Source organism: Salvelinus namaycush, chromosome 20 (genome assembly GCF_016432855.1).
Source record: "Salvelinus namaycush isolate Seneca chromosome 20, SaNama_1.0, whole genome shotgun sequence".
Lineage (NCBI taxonomy): Eukaryota > Metazoa > Chordata > Actinopteri > Salmoniformes > Salmonidae > Salvelinus > Salvelinus namaycush.
The window spans coordinates 316,280-338,758 of NC_052326.1; the positions used below are offsets into that span (position 1 = coordinate 316,280).

Genomic DNA, 22,479 nt, shown 5'->3' on the forward strand with positions numbered 1-22,479 from the left:
ATTCCGGATGTGCTGTTGTCAGTGTAAAAATTGTTTTTCGGCAATTTGCCTACCAGTTATATGGCCTAAATTCACGTTATACACGATTTAACAACGGAATATCAAAACGTAAGTGAGCTTTGTTTTTTGTACAATATTTCAAGTTATGTCAGTGTGCGTCAAAACTGGGGTTTTCGGGAGCACTGGAATGTATTTTGCTGGCAAGTGTGTGTAGTGAGGGGTAGCCTGCAATAAAAACATGCAGTTAGAAAAGCTAAATAAATCAAATCTAGCTAACTATCTTATTTGCTAGCTAGGTAGGTAAATTAATCCAATTAGCTAGAATAAGATGCGTTTTCATCTAAACCTTACCGTAGTTGGCTATGATGACGTTAGCATACAAGGCGTTTTCATTTAGACCTAACGTTGGCATTGTAATGATGATGATGATGTGTTCAGGGCCCGGTTTCCCAAAAGCATCTTACGGCTAAATATATATGTATATTAGTTCCAAATTATGAACTTAACATTAAGATGCCCTGGTTTGGATGCAAATTTGCTTCCCCCTGTCTGTGGCTTTAGCTGTTTTAAGAAATGAACGACTCAAGTTGAAGTTTTTAAAGCGTTAAAAGTACATAAAGCTAACGTTGCGAGTAACATACGGCTACTTAGCTATGTTCTTCCTGCATTGGCTTCAATCTTATCAAGATGCCATTGAGTGCTTGCTACCGAAGCTAAAGCCACATATCTGCTGACCCATTTTAACCTGGCTCGTCATCTAGGCGTTAGCTACTTGCATTACCAGTTTGTGGCCAGCTGCGTAGCTCGATCCCAAGTGCTGTGCTGTTGTAGGATGACAGGAACTGTTAACTAAATATCAAATGAATGACTAGTATGCCAATGAATGCTTGATTGTCTGTGATTTACAGTGTCTGTGATGTCAACATGGAGAGAGATGACAGTCAAGAAAAAGGAGAGACAGAGGAGATAACAAGTTGTGATCCACCCTCTGCTGACTGCATCCCGTCAACTGGTAATGAAATGCCTTATGTCATGTGACATCTAATCTAGAATGAAAGTTAGCTCATCATTAACCCTCTAGAGTCTACTAAACTAACATATGGAATTGTTTTTAAGATGGTCATACCAAGGATCATTTAGATATTTCAGTTGGAAATTTAGGACCTCTTTAGGTGAAATATTGAATTTGGCCTTCTGCTATTACCCCATAGAAACGCATTGAATTACAGATTCATACATGGAAAAACAGAAGGAAGTTTGTTTTGAAGTGTCTGTGCTATATCTGACAGACACTTTTCACTGCAGATGCGGAATGCCTATATCGCCGGATGTGGGGGATTGAGACGCAGCCCATACAAAAAAACAAATATCTCTAGCTTCAACATACTATTTTTATGGGGATTGTTGTATTATGCTAATTAGATTTCCCACTGGGCTGCGGAGATTGACTTGAGGTTTAATGGCAATGTAGCTGATCTTGAAATGCTTCCACACAGAAAGTAGGGAGATCTGCAGTGTTTGTGATTATTTTACGGAGTATTGTCTGATTTTTCAGGTTCTTCTTATCACACTCCGGTGCTGCTCTCTGACAATCACACAGTTCCTGAGCCTGCTGGAACAGTGGGAGGAGACAAAAACACCAATGTGACTTTAGAGGAGCCTACATATCCACCTACATCAGATTCTATGGGAGAGAAGGGACTACAAGCAGCTCCTGACCAGGATGTAGAACCGGCTCCTGTTCTGGTAAAAGAGGAAGAGACTAATGCGTGCAGTAAGATAGAATATCAGAACTGTTCAGGTGGTCAACCAGAGACTGTCCCAGGGGAGGTTTCAGCTGAGAATGGGCAGGATGACTCAGGGGAGTTTATGGTCACTATTTTGGCCAGGGGTAAATTGGAGGAGCAAGGTCTGGGAGTGAAGAGGCGTTCCTCTCCACTGTCAGAGACTGGCGCCCCAGAGGCCCCCCCATCCCACCGAGACGAAGACGTGACGGCGGAGAGCTGGAGGCAGCACAGGAAGCATGTGTTTGTCCTGAGTGAAGCAGGGAAGCCCATATACTCCCGCTACGGTAGTGAAGAGGCCCTGTCGTCCACCATGGGAGTCATGATGGCACTGGTGTCCTTTGTCCAGAGTAGTGACAACATGATCCGCTCGGTCTACTCAGGTGAGAATTTCTAGAATTTCCTTACGTTCATGACTGTGACAATAACTGTTACTGAAAGTGTAATGAATTGTTCACTATAGGTGTTTATTCATCATTATTTGCTCCCCCTGTACAGCTTTACATCCTTTTTTTTCTCCATGTCTGTACTCTCTACCCCCGCCTCCCTCAGATGGGCACACAGTGGTGTTCATGCAGAAGGGTCCTCTGGTGCTGGTGTCTGTGTCAAGCAGCCGCCAGTCAGAGAAGCAGCTGCGTGGTGAGCTCCTTTACGTCTACTACCAGATCATCAGCATGCTCACCCAGGCCAGCATCGCTCGCATCTTCCAACACAAGAAGAACTATGACCTGCGGCGACTACTGGCCGGCTCCGAGAAGATCCTAGACGGCCTCCTCAACCTGGTGGACTCGGACCCCAGCTTCCTGCTGGCAGCGGTGCACTGCCTGCCATTGGTCTCCTCTCTCAGGGACTCCCTCAGCCAGATCCTGCAGAAGGCCATCACCCCCAACCTGGTCTTCTCCATCCTCATCGCCAAGAACCAGCTGCTCACCATCGTCCAGGAGAAGACGGTGATCGAGGACGCCAGGCTGGAGCCTGCTGACGTCCACCTCCTACTCAACCTCATTGGGGCCTCCTCTGCCTTCCAGGCTGGAGAGATCTGGACTCCCATCTGCCTGCCTCTCTTTAACCCTGACTGTTACTTCTATGCCTACATCTCCTACCTGGACCCCCCAGAATGCACTGTGTGTCTGCTGCTGCTCTCCACGGATAAGGAGGCCTTTTATGCGGTGGCAGAGTGTAAGAGGAGGATAGAGGTGGCCATGCTGGCTCAGAGCTCCCTGAGCCTCATAGCCAAGGCCCACTCCTACAGCGTGAGCCAGGTGGGCGTCTCAGACCTCAGGCACTTCATGTACAAGCCCTTTGACGTGCCAGACAACCACAAGCAGCTCACCCAGTTCACCAGGTAGGTGCTATCTATTCTGTTGTGCTTTTGTAACCTTTACCCAGTGAATGATTCACATCGGTCTATTTCATGTAACTTCTTTTTTTTAATGTACTTTTTGGACTACATATACTCTGGATACTGGTTCTGCAGTGTGTTTAATGTGCAGACAGATTAGCCTACAAACATAATTACTCAAAAAAGGAATGTGCCTCAGATCATATGCATCCTCCAGTAGGCCTGTTGCATTTTACCATAGTAATATTAAAGAATCATAGAAATTGAAAGTGCATGATATCTATAATGATACCAACAAGATTGTATAATTCTCACTGTAAGAAAAAGCATGCCAAGTGACCTATTTATCTTGATTGGTAGCTTTGGGTTTCTTATTAGATGAGTTGTACCAGTGAACACAACCTTGCAAAATCTTATACAACTGGGGAAATAAATATTCCCCATGCAATGCTGCGTTAGACCGAAATGTTAGCCTGTCTAACTTACATTAGAGCTTGATCAAAGTTGGGGAAGCAAACATGTATATTTTGCTGAACACTGTTTGGCAATTCCATTTTCATGTACAGTTCATTCGGAAAAGTATTCAGACCCCTTGACTTTTTCCACATTATGGATTCAATTGTTTTACACACAATAGCCAATAATGACAAAGCAAAAACATGATTTTAGAAATGTTTGTTAATTTATTAAAAAAAACTGAAATGTAACACTTACGTAAGTATTCAGGCCCTTTACTCAGTACTTTGTTGAAGCACCTTTTGCAGTGATTACAGCCACAAGTCTTCTTGGGTATGACACAACAAGCTTGTCACAGCTGTATTTGGGGAGTTTCTCCCATTCTTCTCTGCAGATCCTCTCAAGCTCTGTCAGGTTGAATGGGGAGCGTTGCTGCACAGCTATTTTTAGGTCTCTCCAGTGATGTTCAATCAGGTTCAAGTCTGGGCTCTGGCTGGGCCACTCAAGGACATTCAGTGACTTGTCCCGAAGACACTCCTATGTTGTCTTGGCTGTGTGCATCGGGTTGTTGTCCTGTTGGAAGGTGAACCTTCACCTCAGTCTGAGGTCCTGAGCGCTCTGGAACAGGTTTTCATCAAGGATCTCTCTGTACTTTGCTCCGTTTATCTTTCCCTCAATCTGGACTAGTCTCCCATTCCCTGCCGCTGAAAAACATCCCCACAGCATGATGCTGCCACCACCATGCTTCACCGTAGAGATGGTGCCAGGTTTCCTCCAGACGTGATGCTTGGCATTCAGGCCAAAGAGTTCAATCTTGGTTTCATCAGACCAGAGAATCTTGTTTATCATGGTCTGAGAGTCTTTAGGTGCCTTTTACTGAGGAATGGCTTCAGTCTGGCCACTCTACCATAAAGGCCAGAATGGTGCAGTGCTGCAGAGATGGTTGTCCTTCTAGAAAATTCTCCCATCTCCACAGCAGAACTCTAGAGCTTTGTCAGAGTGACCATCGGGTTCTTGGTCACCTCCCTGACCAAGGCCCTTCTCCCCTGATTGCTCAGTTCAGCTAGGCGGCCAGCTCTAGGAAGAGCCTTGGTGGTTCCAAACGTCTTCCATGTAAGAATGATGGAGGCCACTGTGTTCTTGGGGACCTTCAATGCTGCAGAAAGTTGTTGGTACCCTTCCCCAGATCTGTGCCTCGACACAATCCTGCCTCGGAGCTCTACGGACAATTCCTTCGACCTCATGGCTTGGTTTTTGCTCTGACATGTACTGTCAACTGTGGGTCCTTATCTAGACAGGTGTGTGCCTTTCCAAATCATGGCCAATCAATTGAATTTAACATAACAAAATGTGGAAAAATCCAAGGGGACTGAATACTTTCCAAATGCACTGCATAATGTCTGATGTCTTGCTGTCTTTTTAAAATATGTTTTACATTTTACATTTGATGTGCTGTTGATTTCAGCCCAGAGATGGAGGCTCCTTACAGCACGGAGGAGGAGAGGATGAGGCTGCTAGACCTGTACCGTTACATGCACGGTCGCATACACAGCTCCTCCCGGGCCCTCAAGCTCATCTACCACGTGGCAGAGAGGGAAACGCTGCTGGCCTGGGTATGTCACTCCCACAAGGCTTTACACGTGGAAGTGTTACTATGGGCAGCTCCAAGAAGCTCTCTGTACTGGAGGCTGATTTAGTCTGGAGTCTTGGTCTCAATGACCTGCATTCCGGTGTAGATATGAAGTGAGCTATTTTGGATTGTTGCTAGCATTCATAGTACTTTTCAGCTCGATGGAACATAACGGTAATTTACAAAGTATTTGAAACTGTTGAAATGGATCTGCTAAGTCAGCTCATTGCATCTTTGTCCTTTCCTCTATAGGTCACAAGTAAATTTGAATTGTACACCTGCTTCAGCCCCTTGGTGACTAAGGCTTGTGCCATTAACGCCATAACCAAGCTTCTACGGTGGATAAAGAAGGAGGAGGACCGTCTCTTTATCCGATACCCACCCAAGTATTCAACCACGCCCAACCCCAGCAAAAGCTCCCGAAGGTCTGACCAGCAGGATTCAACAGATAATGGCTTCATGTCTCTACTATAGAGCTGCTCTATCTCTGTGCTTAGCTCTGGCTCTTGCACTCTGTCAACACGTAGTTTGTACACTGGCTCTACCACATCCTACATCTTTGGGTACTTCATTGAACTTTGACCACTGGACTATTTAAGGAGGACTTGCCTTTTTGACACTTTCAGACTCTTCTGTACCTTTATGAGAAAGCATGTACAGGAACTGCATTAACGCTTTAGATTAGTCGAACAAGTTGATGTTCAGGGAATCTGTAAAGTGAAAGCAAACATTTTTAAATTGGCTAGTGGTGGAACATTGAAGATAATTTTCAATGATATTGAGTTTTTATATTGTTTTATTCTATTGTAACAAAGGTGAGAACTTCTCGAATGCATCATATCAAATACTTGTTACATAACTATTTCAATTCAAGCTTTCATGGTCATTGACACTGTAGCACATGACAAAAATGAATTGGGACTACCTACATTATAGAACTACTCTTGAATTTGTTTTCAACTGCCTTCATAATTATTGCTAGAAACCTTTAGATGTTGACAGGCTGACACAAACTAAATCCTAAGTGTGGTTATTGGTGGGATGAACAGGAAATGAATGTCTGAATTTTGAAATGTCATCATGAAATTTGGAAGGATTACCACTTGTTATGTGGATATTTGATATGACATGACTTCTACATGTTGTTCTCAGTTGATACAATTGCTAAACAATTGTTTGACTTGCATGTTATCATCTTTGCAGTTTAGTTTGTAAATAGTGTTAACTCAGTTAATTATGCTCTGGTAATGTAAATATTCAGTTACATTGCCATTCTATCCTTTATTGCTGGGAACCAAATTCCTCACCCACAGTCTACTCTAGTAATCTTCATATACTTTTAAGTACTTGACGGTTAAATGCTTTGTCCAACACACTCAGAAAATCCCACATTAGAGTTCTAATTTGTGGGATTGTTTATTCAGACACTTCATGCAAATTCTTGTTGGATAACAGGATCAACAATGCGTCATGTCCTGAGTGGTGGCTGTTCAGGCTGTTAGGAACATCTTATCTACAGTATTCATGTTCAGTTGGTTCCTAAATAAATCCCAGGTTGCACAAACCACCTTGTCATTCTTTCATAACTGCATGTTAGATTTTTATGAGACTGAGAACAAACAACCATTTAAAACAATTTATTTCTTGCGAGAAAATATTGTTTCAGACAGATTGTAGATCTTGTGGTACAATTCAAATGACAAGATCCAGAAGTCCTCTGCCACCTCAAACGGTCTAGGAGGCTGGTGCACTTTTATGCCGACACAACAGCACATTATCCGATATCTCAATAAGTATTGTCACTGATACAAATAGCTACAGAGCTTCATACATAAATCTTTTTCCATATTTATTTTTAAATAACACTTTCAAATTGTCACACGATGTAAATTAAAATCTATTTAGATTTTTTGCATTCCTTAAATTACTTTGTGTATTATAAACACAGACATTTACATATATACAAAATGATGTGCATATGCTTCTACACATGCACATAAGAGTTATATCACATTTTTTTTATACCTATGTCTTCACAGCTCATATATTCTATAAACCTTTTCTAACTAACAGATTGTGCTTTTCAAGTCATTGGAGGGTTTGCAAAGAATATTATTGACCTTGTTAAAAAAAGTGGTTGCAGTGACCGCTGACATGACCGGTGAGAAACAGCATCATCTCCATTGTCCTGACTAGACATTCAAAAGTCCTCATGTTCCATCAAATAGCTGCAACAAGCACACCATTTTCATTTCATATAAATAAAAAAAATTAACAAATAAATTGCTTCACAATGTGTAAAAATATGTTTAAGAAGCATGGTATTTCAATGACAAATACAATCTGAATATGCTTTGAATCTGGCAAATCCCTTTTGAGGATAAAATAAATACAATGTATTTACTTGTCTTGATTCACTTGGCCTAAAACAACCATAATATTACTAGACTCATTGCAACGGAGAGGTTGTGTAAAAGTCATTAAAATCTAAATCACAATGAATAACCACATTTTATCATGTCTTTTAGGAACTCCTCTCACATTTCCCCCAAATTCCAAAATGATAATGTTCACCTGAAGAGATGAGAGTCAACCAGACCATCACTCACTTAAGTATATCAAACCACTCAAATTCCATGTCCACCTTCTGGTGAATTAATGAAAATAAGGTCGTTCTTCTCTCACTCAAGCTCTTTGTTATTAGTTTGATCCCTCCTAACCAGACAGATTGCGGTGGATTTGCACACTGATAAAAATCCTTCATATGAAATTGGAGGGGTTGAAACTGAGGTTCCCCTTGGCGTAGTTCATAACGTGGTTCAGGTGTATCATGGCACGGTCGTATGCCGTGTGTACAGACTTGCGGACGCTGGGCTTCTTGCCCTCCATCAGCCGCAGTTTGTCCACTGTGTCATCCATCCCCATTGGCAGCAACTTGTCCCGTGGCAGCCATTGCCTGAAATGCAGCAAGAAGGTTCAACAGAACGACAAATACAATAGGAGGGAAACCTCTTTAGACCAGCTCTATTTTCCTGGATAGTCACCCGTTAAAGTGTCCTAGGGTAAGGAATGTTTTTTTTGGATACAATAGCAGGGAATCAATAGACACACACATCAACTATCCAGCAACTATGTGAATTTTCATTCAGCAGAACACTCATCTTTACTTTCTTACCAGGTCCTTTTGGTGTCGAAGAACAGCACGAGGTAGTGCCTCTCCCCTGTCGCGTTCTGCCTCCGCTCCCCCAGTTTGAGCACGTCCCCAGGAGGCACTGGGATGGGGATGCCGTTGTGAAGAAGCCCTTCCTGAGGCATGTCAGGGTCAACAACCTGGGGAAATCAATTGGCAGTTTATGTATCCTGTTACTCTCTGTGCTACAACAACGACTGGTAAAGTCAAACTCACCTACATCTAAAAGAAGGTAACTTGTCAACCATTACGTGTGCCAAACCAAAAACTCTTGAAAATCAGGCCAAGTCTATTGCAGTGCCTTCAGAAAGTGTTCACTTCCCTTGACTTTTTTCAAATTTTGTTGTGTGACAAAGTAAGATTAAAATGTATTTAATTGTCATGTTGTGACAACGATCTACACAAAATACTATTTTCAGAGTTGAAGAATGTACATTCTTTTTTTAATTAAATGGACAAAACACGAATATATTTTTTATTACATAAGTATTCAACCACCTGAGTCAATACATATTAGAATCACCTTTGGCAGCAATTACAGCTGTGAGTCTTTCTGGGTAAGTCTCTAAGAGCTTTCCACGCCTGGATTGTACAATATCTGCTCATTATGCTTTTTAGAATTCTTCGAGCTCTGTCATGTTGGTTGTTGATCATTGCTAGACAGCTATTTTCAAGTCTTGCCATATATTTTCAAGTCGATTTAAGTAAACTGTAACTAAGCCCCTCAGAAACATTCAATGTTGTCTTGGCAAGTAACTCTAGTTTGGCCTTGCGTATTAGGTTATTGACCTGCTGAAAGGTGGATTTGTCTCACAATGTGTTGGAAGCAGACCAGGTTTACCTCTGGGACTTTTTATTTTAATCTTAAAACAACTCCCTAGTCCTTGCGGATGACAAGCATACCCATAACATGATGCAGCCACCACCATGCTTGAAAATATGGAGAGTGGAACTCGGTGATGTGTTGTATTGGATTTGCCACATTTTTTGCAGTATTACTTTAGTGCCTTATTGCAAACAGGATGCATGTTTTGGAAGATGTTTTATTCAGTACACGCTTCCTTCTTTTCACTCTGTCAATTAGCTTAGTATTGTGGAGTAACTACAATCTTTTTGAGCCATCCTCAGTTCTCCTATCACAGCCATTTAACTCTGTAACTGGTTTAAAATCACCATGGTGAAATCCCTGAGTGGTTTCCTTCCTCTCCGTCAATTGAGTTAGGAAGGACACCTGTATCGTTGTAGTGACTGAGTGTATTGATACACCATCCAAAGTGTCATTAATAATTTCACCATGCTCAAAGGGATATTTACCCATCTACCAATAGGTGCCCTTCTTCACAAGGCATTGACAAAACATCCCTGGTCTTTGTAGTTGAATCTGTGCTTGAAATTCACTGCTCGACTGAGGGAACTTACAGATAATTGTATGCGTGGGGTACAGAGATGGGGTAGTCATTCAAAAATCATGTTACACACCATTATTGCACACAGAGAGAGTTCATGCGGAAAGTATTCAGACACCTTGACTTATTCTAAAATGTATTAAATATTTGACAAAGTGAAAACAGGTTTTTAAAAATTTGTGCAAATTATTAAAAATAAAAAACAGAAATAGCTTATTTACATAAGTAATCAGACCCATTGCTATGAGACAGTGACAGTGAATGTCAGAGCAAAGACCAAGCCATGAGTTCGAAGTAATTATCTGTAGAGCTCAGAGACAGGATTGTGTCGAGGCACAGATCTGGGGAAGGGTAACAAAACATTACAGCAGCATTGAAGGTCCCCAAGAACACAGTGGCCTCCATCATTCTTCAATGGAAGAAATTTGGAACGACCAAGACTCTTTCTAGAGCTGGCCGCCCGGCCAAACTGAGCAATTGCCGGAGATGGGCCTTGGTCAGGGAGGTGACCAAGAACCCGATGATCACTGACAGAGCTCCTCTGTGTAGATGGGAGAACCTTCCCAGAAGGACAGCCATCTCTGCAGCACTCCATCAATCAAGCCTTTATGGTAGAGTGGCCAGACAAAGCCATTCCTCAGTAAAAGACACATGACAGCTCACTTGGAGGTACCTAAAGGACTCTCTGACCATGAGAAACAACATTCTCTGGTCTGATGAAACCAATATTGGCCTGAATGCCAAGTCTGGAGGAAACCTAGCGCCATCCCTACAGTGAAGCATGGTGGTGGCAGCATCATGCTGTGGGGATGTTTTTCAGCGACAGGGACTGGGAGACTAGTCAGGACTGAGGGAAAGATGAGCAGAGCAAAGTACAGAGAGATCCTTGATGAAAACCTGCTCCAGACTGCTCTGGACCTCAGACTAGAGTGAGTAGGACAACAACCCTAAGCACACAGCCAAGAAAAAACAGGAGTAGCTTCAGGACAAGTCTCTGAATGTCCTTGAGTGGCCCAGCCAGAGCCCGGACTTGAACCCGATCGAACATCTCTGGAGAGCCCTGAAAATAGCTGTGCAGCGACACTCCTCATCCAACCTGACAGAGCTTGAAGGGATCTGCAGAGAATGGGAGAAACTCCCCAAATACAGGTGTGCCAAGCTTGTAGCGTCATACCTAAAAAGACTAATAGCATACCAAATCGCTGACAAAGGTGCTTCAACTTAGTACTGAGTAAAGGGTGTGAATACTTAGGCAAATGTGATATTTCAGTTGTATTTTCTTTATAAATTTGCAACCAAATTTTTAAAAATATATATATATATTTTTTTAGGCTTGCCATAAACAAAGGGGTTGAATTTTTATTGACTCAAGACATTTAAGCTTATAATTTTTTATTAATTTGAAGAAAAAAAATATGTAAAAACATAATTCCACTTTAACATTATGGGGTATTGTTTGTAGATCAGTGACACAATCTAAATGTAATTAATTTGAAAATGAGGCCGTAACAACAAAATGTGGAAAAAGTGAAGGGGTGTGAATACTTTCTGAAGGCACTGTAGAATCTACAGTGCCTTCAGAAAGTATTCACACCCCTACAGTGTAGATACATGCAATGAATGAATGACATTCATGTTCTCTCACCATTGCTGGGTATGATGGATATCCACGACACTTAGCCCAGACCAGGTCCAGTGGTGTGAGCTCTGTCTGACTTTCAAAGGGCAAAAGCATACTCATCCCTGAGGACAAAGACAAGGGAAGTTTAACTCCATTTATTTATTTTTTATATATCATGAATTCTATAATTTTATAGAATATTCTAAAATGTACAGTCAGGTCCAAAATGATTGGCACCCTTGATAAAGATGAGCAAAAAAGACTAAAATAAATAATACAATTATTTTATACTAATACAACTGCTCAGAGAGAGTAATACAAAAAATAATTTGAAAAAGATAGGGGTCAAAATTGGCACCACTGTTTTCAATACTCTGCAAAACTCCTCTTGCGATGATAATGGCACTGAACCTTTTTCTAAAAGGTTTTATGAGATTGTGGAACACATTTGGAGGGATCTTAGACTATTCTTCCATACCGAATCTTCCATTTCTTTGTGGAATTTGATGTGTACTAGGGGTTATTGTCTTGCTGGAAGGTCGACCTGCGGCTAGGTTTTAGCCTCCTGGCAGGGGCAACAGGGTTATTGGCTAAAATGTCCTGGTACTTGGTAAAGTTCATGATGCCATTGACCTTAAGGGTCCCAGGACCACCGGAAGCAAAATAGCCCCAGAACATCAAATACCACCAAATTTTACAGTAGGTATGAGGTTATTTTCTGCATAAAATATGTATTTTTTTCACACCAAACCCACCACTGGTGTGCGTGGCCAAAGAGCTCAATTTTCATGTCATCTGACCAAAGCACTGGTTCATTCCAAGTGCCAATGCCGTTTAGCAGACTCCAGGCATTTACATTTGTTGGTTGCTCTCATGTTAGCTAGCTGATATTTCTCCGTCAAATCACAGCTATGCCAAGATAGCAAGAACTAGTGTCTGGAATGTGTTTCTTGAGACACTCGTTCTACAACACCTTGCTACTCGCTAGAATAATCAAATAATGTAGCTAGCTAGTGTAACCAACTCACCGTCAGCAACGACACCAGGCACAGTCTTACGTTTGTTGGTTGACAGCCAGCAAAACTTGTAGCTAGCATTGGCTGTAATACCTTTCCTGGACATCTAATTGTTGAACAACTTCTATGGAAGCCCATTTTCACTAGAGTAGCTATTTCCTGATCAATATGTGCATCAGTGCTCTGCTATCCAACCCGAGCCTGACAGATCCCAACATTATGCACCGGGTTAGGGCTGGTAAGGCCAGTGTTTTTCATCAATAACTAGGGTACGGGCAAGGCATCACTAAATTGATCACTAACATTTTGAAGCAGAGCCATTTGCTCGTGCTCTGACTAAGATCATAACGTGGTGTCAGAAGTGCTTCAACCTCATCAAATAAAAGACAGGAGAGATGGCGAGATGCTCCTTGAGTTTTGTCAGAGTTTAGAATGACGAAAAGTAGCTACAGCTAACTACTCTCTCATCTCTCTTCATTGAGCAGAGCAGCCCAAGCGAAGACGTTGCTATGGCGACTCAGAGCACCATGAGCAGAGCGCGTTGCAACTAGGGAGCGAGCGACAGACAGAGAGGAGCAGGCAATGGATTTACTAAAGGAGGAAGTTCTTTCTGATTTGGGTCGTACATTTGGCAGAAGCAATCGGGCCTGGGTATGGTAGGGCCTAAACGTGGCGGGCCTGGGTATGGTAGGGCCTAAACGTCGCGGGCCTGTGTATGGTAGGGCCTAAACGTCACGGGCCTGGGTATGGTAGGGCCTAAACATCACGGGCCTGGATATGGTAGGGCCTAAACGTCACGGGCCTGGATATGGTAGGGCCTAAACGTCACAGGCCTGGGTATGGTAGGGCTTAAACGTCACGGGCCTGGGCATGGTAGGGCCTAAACGTCACGGGCCTGGGTATGGTAGTGCCTAAACGTCGCGGGCCTGGATATGGTAGGGCCTAAACGTCACGGGCCTGGGTATGGTAGTGCCTAAACGTCGCGGTCCTGGGTATGGTAGGGCCTAAACGTCATGGGCCTGGGTATGGTAGGGCCTAAACGTCACGGGCCTGGGTATGGTAGGGCCTAAACGTCGCGGTCCTGGGTATGGTAGGGCCTAAACGTCGCGGTCCTGGGTATGGTAGGGCCTAAACGTCACGGGCCTGGGTATGGTAGGGCCTAAACGTCGCGGTCCTGGGTATGGTAGGGCCTAAACGTCGCGGTCCTGGGTATGGTAGGGCCTAAACGTCGCGGTCCTGGGTATGGTAGGGCCTAAACGTCGCGGTCCTGGGTATGGTAGTGCCTAAACGTCACGGGCCTGGGTATGGTAGGGCCTAAACGTCGCGGGCATGGGTATGGTAGGGCCTAAACGTCGCGGTCCTGGGTATGGTAGGGCCTAAACGTCACGGTCCTGGGTATGGTAGGGCCTAAACGTCACGGTCCTGGGTATGGTAGGGCCTAAACGTCGCGGGCCTGGGTATGGTAGTGCCTAAACGTCGCGGTCCTGGGTATGGTAGGGCCTAAACGTCACGGGCCTGGGTATGGTAGGGCCTAAACGTCACGGGCCTGGGTATGGTAGGGCCTAAACGTCACGGGCCTGGGTATGGTAGGGCCTAAACGTCGCGGGCATGGGTATGGTAGGGCCTAAACGTCGCGGGCATGGGTATGGTAGGGCCTAAACGTCGCGGGCATGGGTATGGTAGGGCCTAAATGTTGCGGGCATGGGTATGGTAGGGCCTAAATGTTGCGGGCATGGGTATGGTAGGGCCTAAATGTTGCGGGCATGGGTAGGACATGAGCATTGCACATCAAGCTACTGCCAAAGATACACGTGTTGTCTGTGGAATTTGTTTTGCATGGCCTGGTGCGCCGGGTCTGCTCATTTTCGACCATTCCATTGGTGCTCCTAAGATGAGGTCTGCACCCGCCCAGAGCACGGGGCCATGCAAAGCGAACTCGCCCAGTCTTTCCCGGAAAACACGGTGCCCCCTACGTCTTTATAGGCAAAAGGGGCATGAATTGTTGACATAATTGTAATCCAAACCCTCAAGTAAATTATGATGTGATGACCAAAATCATCCTATTTAAACTTTGTAGTCAATTTTGAAACTAGAATAAATGTTTCTGACTCATATAGATGCAACATAGGCCATTTTCAAAAGGAGAAGTTGGTTTTCATGGGAAGTTGACCTGTATTATTGTTTTTTTTAGCAAAAAATGTTTTTGCCTGAAGGCCAACCAAAATTTGTCTCTTTTCATTTGTAAGTTCTTTGCCTTTTCCCATGGTGATGGTTGACAAAGGGATTTTACATGGGTGTTACCTAATTTTTATACCCCAGTGAAACAAGAAGCAATACGGTTCCTTAAACTGAGATTAAATTTAAAAAGTAGAATGTTAATGCAGATTTTATTTATAACTCTCTTAAGAGGTGGCAATCATGTTGACCCCTATCTTTGAGAGAGAACATTTACATTTACATTTAAGTCATTTAGCAGACGCTCTTATCCAGAGCGACTTACAAGTACATACACATTCATACTTTTTTGTACTGGCCCCCCGTGGGAAACGAACCCACAACCCTGGCGTTGCAAGCGCCATGCTCTACCAACTGAGCTACACGGGACCAGAGAAAAAAAGTATTACCTTTTCTCTGAGCAATTGTATTAGTATAAAATAATATAATTTCCCCCAAAAAATGTAGCATACAATATAGCTTGGTATTTGTATTCTTTATTTTATACAGTCTTTTTTGCTCATCTTTATCAAGGGTGCCAATCATTTTCCACCCGACTGTATACATCCATATTTGCGAAAACATAGCTATTATGTCTGACCCTAAGGTATGTGGTGCCTGGACACACTCACCTGAGCCTCCATTCTGCCTCTCTGGGACTTTAGCCAGAGCTGGTTTACCACGACTGCGTTTGGGTAGCAGGGGGTCACTACATCCATAGACAGAACAAAAGGGAAGATGCATAATATTTCTAAATATATATAACACCTTGAATATCAGAGCATCAGGTGTTCAGAGATTCTCACCTGTGTTTTTGGTCATTGGATGGTGGGTCTGAGGAGTCCTCTTTGTGCTTTCCTAGCCCATTTGTCAAGCCTAGTAGAATACAAATTCTGTTAATTGATATCATCATCATTATCTACCCTCTCTTCCCGTATTCAACCCTCACAAATAAAGGGTGAAGACATGTTTTCCTTTATAACAAGTAATAACTTGTTAATACAATCACATACAGCTTTTCTTTTTATTTCACCTTTATTTAACCAGGTAGGCCAGTTGAGAACAAGTTCTCATTTACAACTGCAACCTGGCCAAGATAAAGCAAAGCAGTGTGACAAAACAACAACACAGAGTTATACATAAACAAACGTACAGTCAATAACACAATAGAAAAATCTATGTAATGTGTGTGCAAATGTAGAAGAGTAGGGAGGTAAGGCAATAAATTGGCCATAGAGGCAAAAATAATTACAATTTAGCATTAACACTGGTGCGATAGATGTGCAGATGATGATGTGCAAGTAGAGATACTGGGGTGCAAAAGAGCAAGAGGATAAGTAACAATATGGGGATGAGGTAGTTGGGTGTGCTATTTACAGATTGGCTGTGTACAGGTGCAGTGATCGGTAAGCTGCTCTGACAGCTCATGCTTAAAGTTAGAGAGGGAGATATAAGACTCCAGCTTCAGTGATTTTTGCAGTTCGTTCCAGTCATTGGCAGCAGAGAACTGGAAGGAAAGGCGACCAAAGGAAGTATTGGCTTTGGGGATGACCAGTGAAATATACCTGCTGGAGCGTGTGCTACGGGTGGGTGTTGCTATGGTGACCAGTGAGCTGAGATAAGGTGGTGCTTTACCTAGCAAAGACTTATAGAAGACCTGGAGCCAGTGGGTCTGGCGACGAATATGAAGTCAGGGCCAGCCAACGAGAGCATACAGGTCGCAGTGGTGGGTAGTATATGGGGCTTCGGTGACAAAACGGATGGCACTGTGATAGACTACATCCAGTTTGCCGAGTAGAGTGTTGGAGGCTATTTTGTAAATGGCATCGCCAAAGTCAAGGAACGGTAGGATAGTCAGTTTTACGAGGGTATGTTTGGCAGCATGAGTGAAGGAGGCTTTGTTGCGAAATAGGAAGCCGATTCTAGATTTAATTTTGGATTGGAGATGCTTAATGTGAGTCTGGAAGGAGAGTTTACAGTCTAACTAGACACCTAGGTATTTGTAGTTGTCCACATATTCTAAGTCAGAACCGTCCAGAGTAGTGATGCTAGTCGGGCGGGAGGGTGCGGGCAGCAATCGGTTGAAGAGCATGCACTTAGTTTTACTAGCATTTAAAACCAGTTGAGGCCACGGAAGGAGTGTTGTATGGCATTGAAGCTCGTTTGGAGGTTTGTTAGCACAGTGTCCAAAGATGGGCCAGATGTATACAGAATGGCGTCGTCTGCGTAGAGGTGGATCAGAGAATCACCAGCAGCAAGAGCAACATCATTGATATATACAGAGAAAAGAGTTGGCCCGAGAATTGAACCCTGTGGCACCCCCATAGAGACTGCCAGAGGTCCGGACAACAGGCCCTCCAATTTGACACACTGAACTCTATCTGAGAAGTAGTTGGTAAACCAGGCGAGGCAGTCATTTGAGAAGCCAAGGCTATTGAGTCTGCCGATAAGAATGCGGTGATTGACAGAGTCGAAAGCCTTGGCCAGGTCGATGAAGACGGCTGCACAGTACTGTCTTTTATCGATGGCGGTTATGATATCGTTTAGGACCTTGAGCGTGGCTGAGGTGCACCCATGACCAGCTCGGAAACCAGATTGCATAGTGGAGAAGGTACGGTGGGATTCGAAATGGTCGATCTGTTTGTTAACTTGGCTTTCGAAGACTTTAGAAAGGCAGGGCAGGATGGATATAGGTCTATAACAGTTTGGGTCTAGAGTGTCTTCCCTTTTGATTAGGGGGATGACCGCGGCAACTTTCCAATCTTTGGGGATCTCAGACGATACGAAATAGAGCTGGAATGAAATGACAGAGCAAATGTAAATTAAATGTTTTATATCTACCGTCCTCTTTGACGAGATGGAGGGGCTTGTCTGCCTCGCTGTCAGAGTTGGACCCTCTGGACCTCAGGTGGTGGGATGACGGTGAGGAGGGTGTGGGAGGAGGGGCAGGGTTGGAGAGGGCGGTCACACTGGGAGGTTTTGGAATGGTGGGGGTACGGTCCAAGCCATTGGTTTTACCCTCAGTGGTCCGTCTGTTCTGTAACTGAGCCGCCTTGTTCTTTGCGAGTCTTGCTCCATTTTTAGCTTTCTTGAACAGAACGGATGTACGACGGCCAACTCCAACCAAAGGACAGGCGTTAATGGGAGGACTGGGAGTCTCCAAAGGAGAGACCTCTTGAGAAGCCTCCTCCTGTTTGCACAGTGTCAGTGTCTCCCCAACTTCAGCATCATCATCGCTCCGCCCGTTGCCCCCACTACGGGAGGATCTCTGGCGCTTGTAGGAGCGCCCTGGTGACCTTTGCCCTGTGGTCACTAGGCCCAGTAAGGGTGGTTCAGGTGGGGCATCTCCTGGCAGTGGGGACGACACTGGGCATGAAGGCTCTAGTGTTGGTGGAGAGTCATCTACAAGAAGGAAACATGCATTTATCACTTTGTTAAAGCTCAGACACACCGGTAGGATTGTCAATGTTTGCCTACCGACATTACTTAGCACCTCTGAACAGTGTCAGCAGTCAACCTCTTTTGTGTTCACACTCCAAAGACAATGGAAGTCGTCAGCCACTCAGCCTTGTTAAAATACTCCAAACCAGAAGGTGGCAGTTGCGTTGTTTGGCAATGCATATCCATGTTTATTGCTTATGGTCTAGATTCCAAGCTATCTGCACTAATGTTGCTATTTTGTAGAAAGCCCTTGTTGTTACTAGCCAGATGGCCACAGCTAGATAACTACCTAGCAAGATGACGAAGAAACAATTGAATTCACTCTCCATAATCCCATGCTGCCAGTGCCAGCCCATAGACAAATGTTGAGTTAGCTAGCTAACGTTAGAATATATATATTTTTGGCTCCCCCACGTAGGAGTTTGTACTCTCTGATTGGCTCTAAGTCAGGTGGTTGGCCACTTACGAGCATTGCCATTCTACAAGTAGAATCGGTAGGTTCGTCGCTACCCGATCGGCACACAGCAGGTACCGCTTTTGTTCTAGCAAGAGAAGGACCGGCCTCCCACTGTGGTAAGTACCTGTCGGCAGTCTATCGGCAGTGAGATTCTCTGTGTGTTTCATGCTTTAGGGCAGAGGTTCCCAAACTTTTCACTCAGACATCTTCTTGCAATTCTATACATTTTGCCACGTCTAATGTTTATTCATGTGATATTTGAGTGACTCAAACATTACAACAAAATCTCTTTATTTAGCCATTTTACATATAAAACCTTATTTGTTCATCAAAAATGTTGAAAACTCACCACAGGTTAATAAGAAGGGTGTGCTTGAAAGGATGCACATAACTCTGCAATGTTGGGTTGTATTGGAGAGTCAGTCTTAAATCATTTTCCACACACAGTCTGTGCCTGTATTTAGTTGTCATGCAAGTGAGGGCCGAGAATCCACTCTCACTTAGGTACGTGGTTGCAAAAGGCATCAGTGTCTTAACAGCGCGATTTGCCAAGGCAAGAAACTCTGAGCGCAGCCCTATCCAGAAATCTGGCAGTGGCTTCAGATTAAATTCAATTTTCACAGAACCGTTTGTTGCAATTTGGATGAGGCTCTCTTGTCCAGATATCGGTAAGTGGACTGGAGGCAGGGCATGAAAGGGATAACGAATCCAGTTGTTTGTGTCGTCTATTTCGGGAAAGTACCTGCGTAATTGCGCACCCAGCTCACTCAGGGGCTTCGCTCTATCACATTTGACCGTAAGCTTGAGTTGTCCGTAAGCTTGAGTTCATTTGCACACAAAAAATCATACAATGATGGAAAGACCTGTGTGTTGTCCTTGTTAATGCAGACAGAAAAGAGATCCAACTTCTTAATCAGTAAAGAAAACTTTAAGCTCATCTCTAAATTTTAAAAAATGTGTCAATACTTTGCCCCTTGATAACCACGTTGTAAAAGCGTTACATGGTCGCTGCCCATATCATTGCATAATGCAGAAAATACACGAGAGTTCAGGGGCCTTGCTTTAACAAAGTTAACCATTTTCACTGTAGTGTCCAAAACGTCTTTCAAGCTGTCAGGTATTCCCTTGGCAGCAAGAGCCTCTCGGTGGATGCTGCAGTGTACTCAAGTGGCGTCGGGAGCAACTGCTTGCACACGCGTTTCCAATCCACTATATCTCCCTGTCATGGCTTTTGCGCCATCATTACAGATACCAACACATCTTGACCACCAAAGTCCATTTGATGTCACAAAGCTGTCCAGTACATTAAATATATCCTCTTCTGTTGTCCTGGTTTCCAATGGTTTGCAGAAAAGGATGTATTCCTTAATTGACCCCCCATAAACGTAACGGACATATACCAGGAGCTGTGCCAGGCCCGCCACGTCTGTTGATTCATCCAGCTGTAACGCATAGAATTCACTGGCTTGTATGCGAAGCAGTAATTGTTTCAAAACATCTCCTGCCATGTCACTGATACGTTGTGAAACAGTGTTGTTTGATGAAGGCATTGTCTATATAGTTTTTTTGCCCTTTCCCCCCAGCATTGTCCCAGCCATATCGACGGCAGCAGGAAGAATTAAGTCCTCCACAATAGTACGGAGCTTGACTCTTCTAGCCCCTTATTATTAATGGTATCTGCTGCTTTTATACATGTCTTACTACTCAAAAGTCGTCTTTATTCTCGCTCAGAAAACTCCTGTGGCTTATTTTTCAAATTGTCATGTTTTGTTTCTAAATGTCTGCGCAAGAGTAAAGGTTTCCCGCGAGAGAGTAACGGTTAATGTGATTGCATGTTAATTATTTGACTAGGCTATCTGTATTTGACATTGTGTTGTTATTTCACTGAACACTAGATGGTTTAATAACATTTTTGGCAATGAAACGATGCTACTCAGGTGAGAGAAAAAAATGTATAGCACTGTTGGAAAATATAAATGTACTGTTGAAAATGTGAAAAATAAAATTGCAAAAAATATATAATTTTTTCGAAATTATAAAAATAAAAATGTGAATCACATTTTTATTTGGCGTACCCCCGACGACATTGCGCGTACCTCACCCAGTTTGGGAATACCTGCTTTAGGGTAATCAAATCAGAATTGCACAACAACAAATCAATAATTTGACTAACACATCAATTCTAGAAAGATTAGTAGGGTTGGAAAGCAACAATAAAAGTAAATCCCTTCTCTTACCTGTCCCCGGGGTAGAGGCTGATGTTAAAGGACCGTTCTCCACATTGCCCTTCTCTCCCTTTTCTTCTTCTCCCTCTTCCTCAACTTCTTCTTCTTTCCCATTGAGAGACTGTGAGCGCTGCTGCTTGTGCCCGATCATGTTGATCTCTCTGCGCAACAGCCGGATGCGTTTGGTTCTCCCTCCACTGGAGCGCATGGACGTCACCACGTCCAGCTTCTCCAGCAGGGCCTTCAGCTGCTCCTCTGTGGACAGGTGGAGCCTGTTGTCTGGGTCCAGGAGAGAGTCCACTGTCGAGAGAACACAAAAAGAGGAGAAAGAGAAGAGGGACATGAGTTATGATTGTGAAGCTTTATTCTCTGAACGCCATTCCACGGCCAACCCAACCTGTGAGCTGTGCTCACCGTCCTCCCAGGTGCATTGGTAGAAGCCGTGCATGTTGGGAAAGTCTGGGAGGTGCATGCCCGTGCTGGGGTCCAACCCGATGCTCTGGGCCTGTCTGTGGGCGTGGCGGAGGACGGCCCCTCCCACCTCCCGCAGATGCAGGGCGGCTCGGTGGAACGCGGTCTCCTTGGAGTTGTACCTCAGGCAGTTGGACACCATGAGGTTGAAGTCGCCCTCCAGGTCTGCAATGGAGCAGTAAGAATGGGACTCCAGTTTGGCACGCATGCTGGACAAGTCCATGGGCTTGGAGATGAACTCCAGATAGTCCGGGACCTTCAATTAAAAACATACAAGCGAACAAACTTTTCAAGAAAGAAGCAGGTGAGAAAAGCATTGCTAGAGGCTGAATTGTAAAGCAATGCAAAAAAGACCAACTGATCTAACTCTACTAACCTCTGCTAGATTCACAGGCTGAGAGAAGATCTGTGCCGTGTCCTTCTCCTGAAGCTGGTCCAGGGTGGAGCGCAGCAGTATTAACGCAGGGGTCAACTTCAGCTCCAGAGCGGCCTGTTGAAGTTTCATCTGGAGGGAGAATGAAAGAGGGGGAGAGAAAGAGGTCATATGAAAGGGCGCAGAGTAATTTAAGGAAAGCAATTAGACAGATACAGTGATTGTAAAAATGCATTATTTTCATACGTTATATGCAAATGGTAACTCATGATTATACAGTATGTAAAATCATGGCCTCCCCCGACTGACAAAAGTACCTGCTCTCTCTTTAGTCGCTCTCTCTTGCGAATGAGTTCCACCAGGAGCCGGGCTCTCTCCAGGTCCTGCCGCAACTTCTGCCAGTACCGTAGCTCCTCCCTTGCCGCACTAAGCTTCTCATCAGGCTCCCTCTGAACACATGCAAACACACATTTTACATTTCACTATCAACACGAGATCTATAATTGACATTAAGCCCCCCTTCCCCCCCTCTATTTTCCTGACCTGCTCAGCAGTCTTGTGAGCATGCAGATGCGAGTGCAGGCGCCGGATGAGAGGCATGCCGTTTCGGGATTGACGTTTCAGCAGCCAGTAGTTGTGAAGCCTCTGCATGAACTGGTTCTTCCTCTGGACAGCAACCCCAGTGCAAATCTTGTTCAGCCTGTTCATACATTGCAATAACTGTTATTCATATTTTGGCATCTTCCCACTGTATAGATAGTGTATTAATAGTTAGTACAAGGCAGTTGTACTGTTCAATTAAACATACATTATTATTAGGCTATAAAAATGTGCTCTCTAAACTGAAGATTAC

The 22,479-nt window shown here is 43.9% G+C and overlaps 2 protein-coding genes across 3 annotated transcripts in view; one reads left to right on the forward strand and one right to left on the reverse strand.

The window, feature by feature from the left end:
- On the forward strand, window positions 1-6,770 carry mon1bb (MON1 secretory trafficking family member Bb). 2 transcript variants are annotated; one of them, XM_039015538.1, is made up of 6 exons: window positions 1-108; window positions 909-1,012; window positions 1,556-2,167; window positions 2,283-3,129; window positions 5,048-5,195; window positions 5,465-6,770. In XM_039015538.1, the coding sequence occupies exons 2-6, from the start codon at window positions 925-927 to the stop codon at window positions 5,684-5,686; spliced, it is 1,917 nt and encodes a 638-aa protein (XP_038871466.1). In that variant the 5' UTR covers window positions 1-108; window positions 909-924; the 3' UTR covers window positions 5,687-6,770. The 2 variants fall into 2 exon arrangements, with proteins under 2 accessions (XP_038871466.1, XP_038871467.1); XM_039015539.1 differs by having other exon boundaries at window positions 2,337-3,129.
- The window catches only part of brpf3a (bromodomain and PHD finger containing, 3a), a 23,801-nt gene continuing 7,955 nt past the window's right edge, over window positions 6,634-22,479 (reverse strand). Inside the window, exons 3-13 of the mRNA XM_039015537.1 lie at window positions 22,170-22,326; window positions 21,944-22,075; window positions 21,630-21,758; window positions 21,197-21,509; window positions 20,795-21,082; window positions 17,501-18,061; window positions 15,466-15,535; window positions 15,292-15,368; window positions 11,454-11,551; window positions 8,388-8,542; window positions 6,634-8,168 (exon numbers count right to left, since the gene is read on the reverse strand). Of these exons, the coding sequence (XP_038871465.1) occupies window positions 7,973-8,168; window positions 8,388-8,542; window positions 11,454-11,551; window positions 15,292-15,368; window positions 15,466-15,535; window positions 17,501-18,061; window positions 20,795-21,082; window positions 21,197-21,509; window positions 21,630-21,758; window positions 21,944-22,075; window positions 22,170-22,326 (2,176 nt within the window). The 3' untranslated portion in view covers window positions 6,634-7,972. The remainder of the gene's footprint in view (window positions 8,169-8,387; window positions 8,543-11,453; window positions 11,552-15,291; window positions 15,369-15,465; window positions 15,536-17,500; window positions 18,062-20,794; window positions 21,083-21,196; window positions 21,510-21,629; window positions 21,759-21,943; window positions 22,076-22,169; window positions 22,327-22,479) is intronic.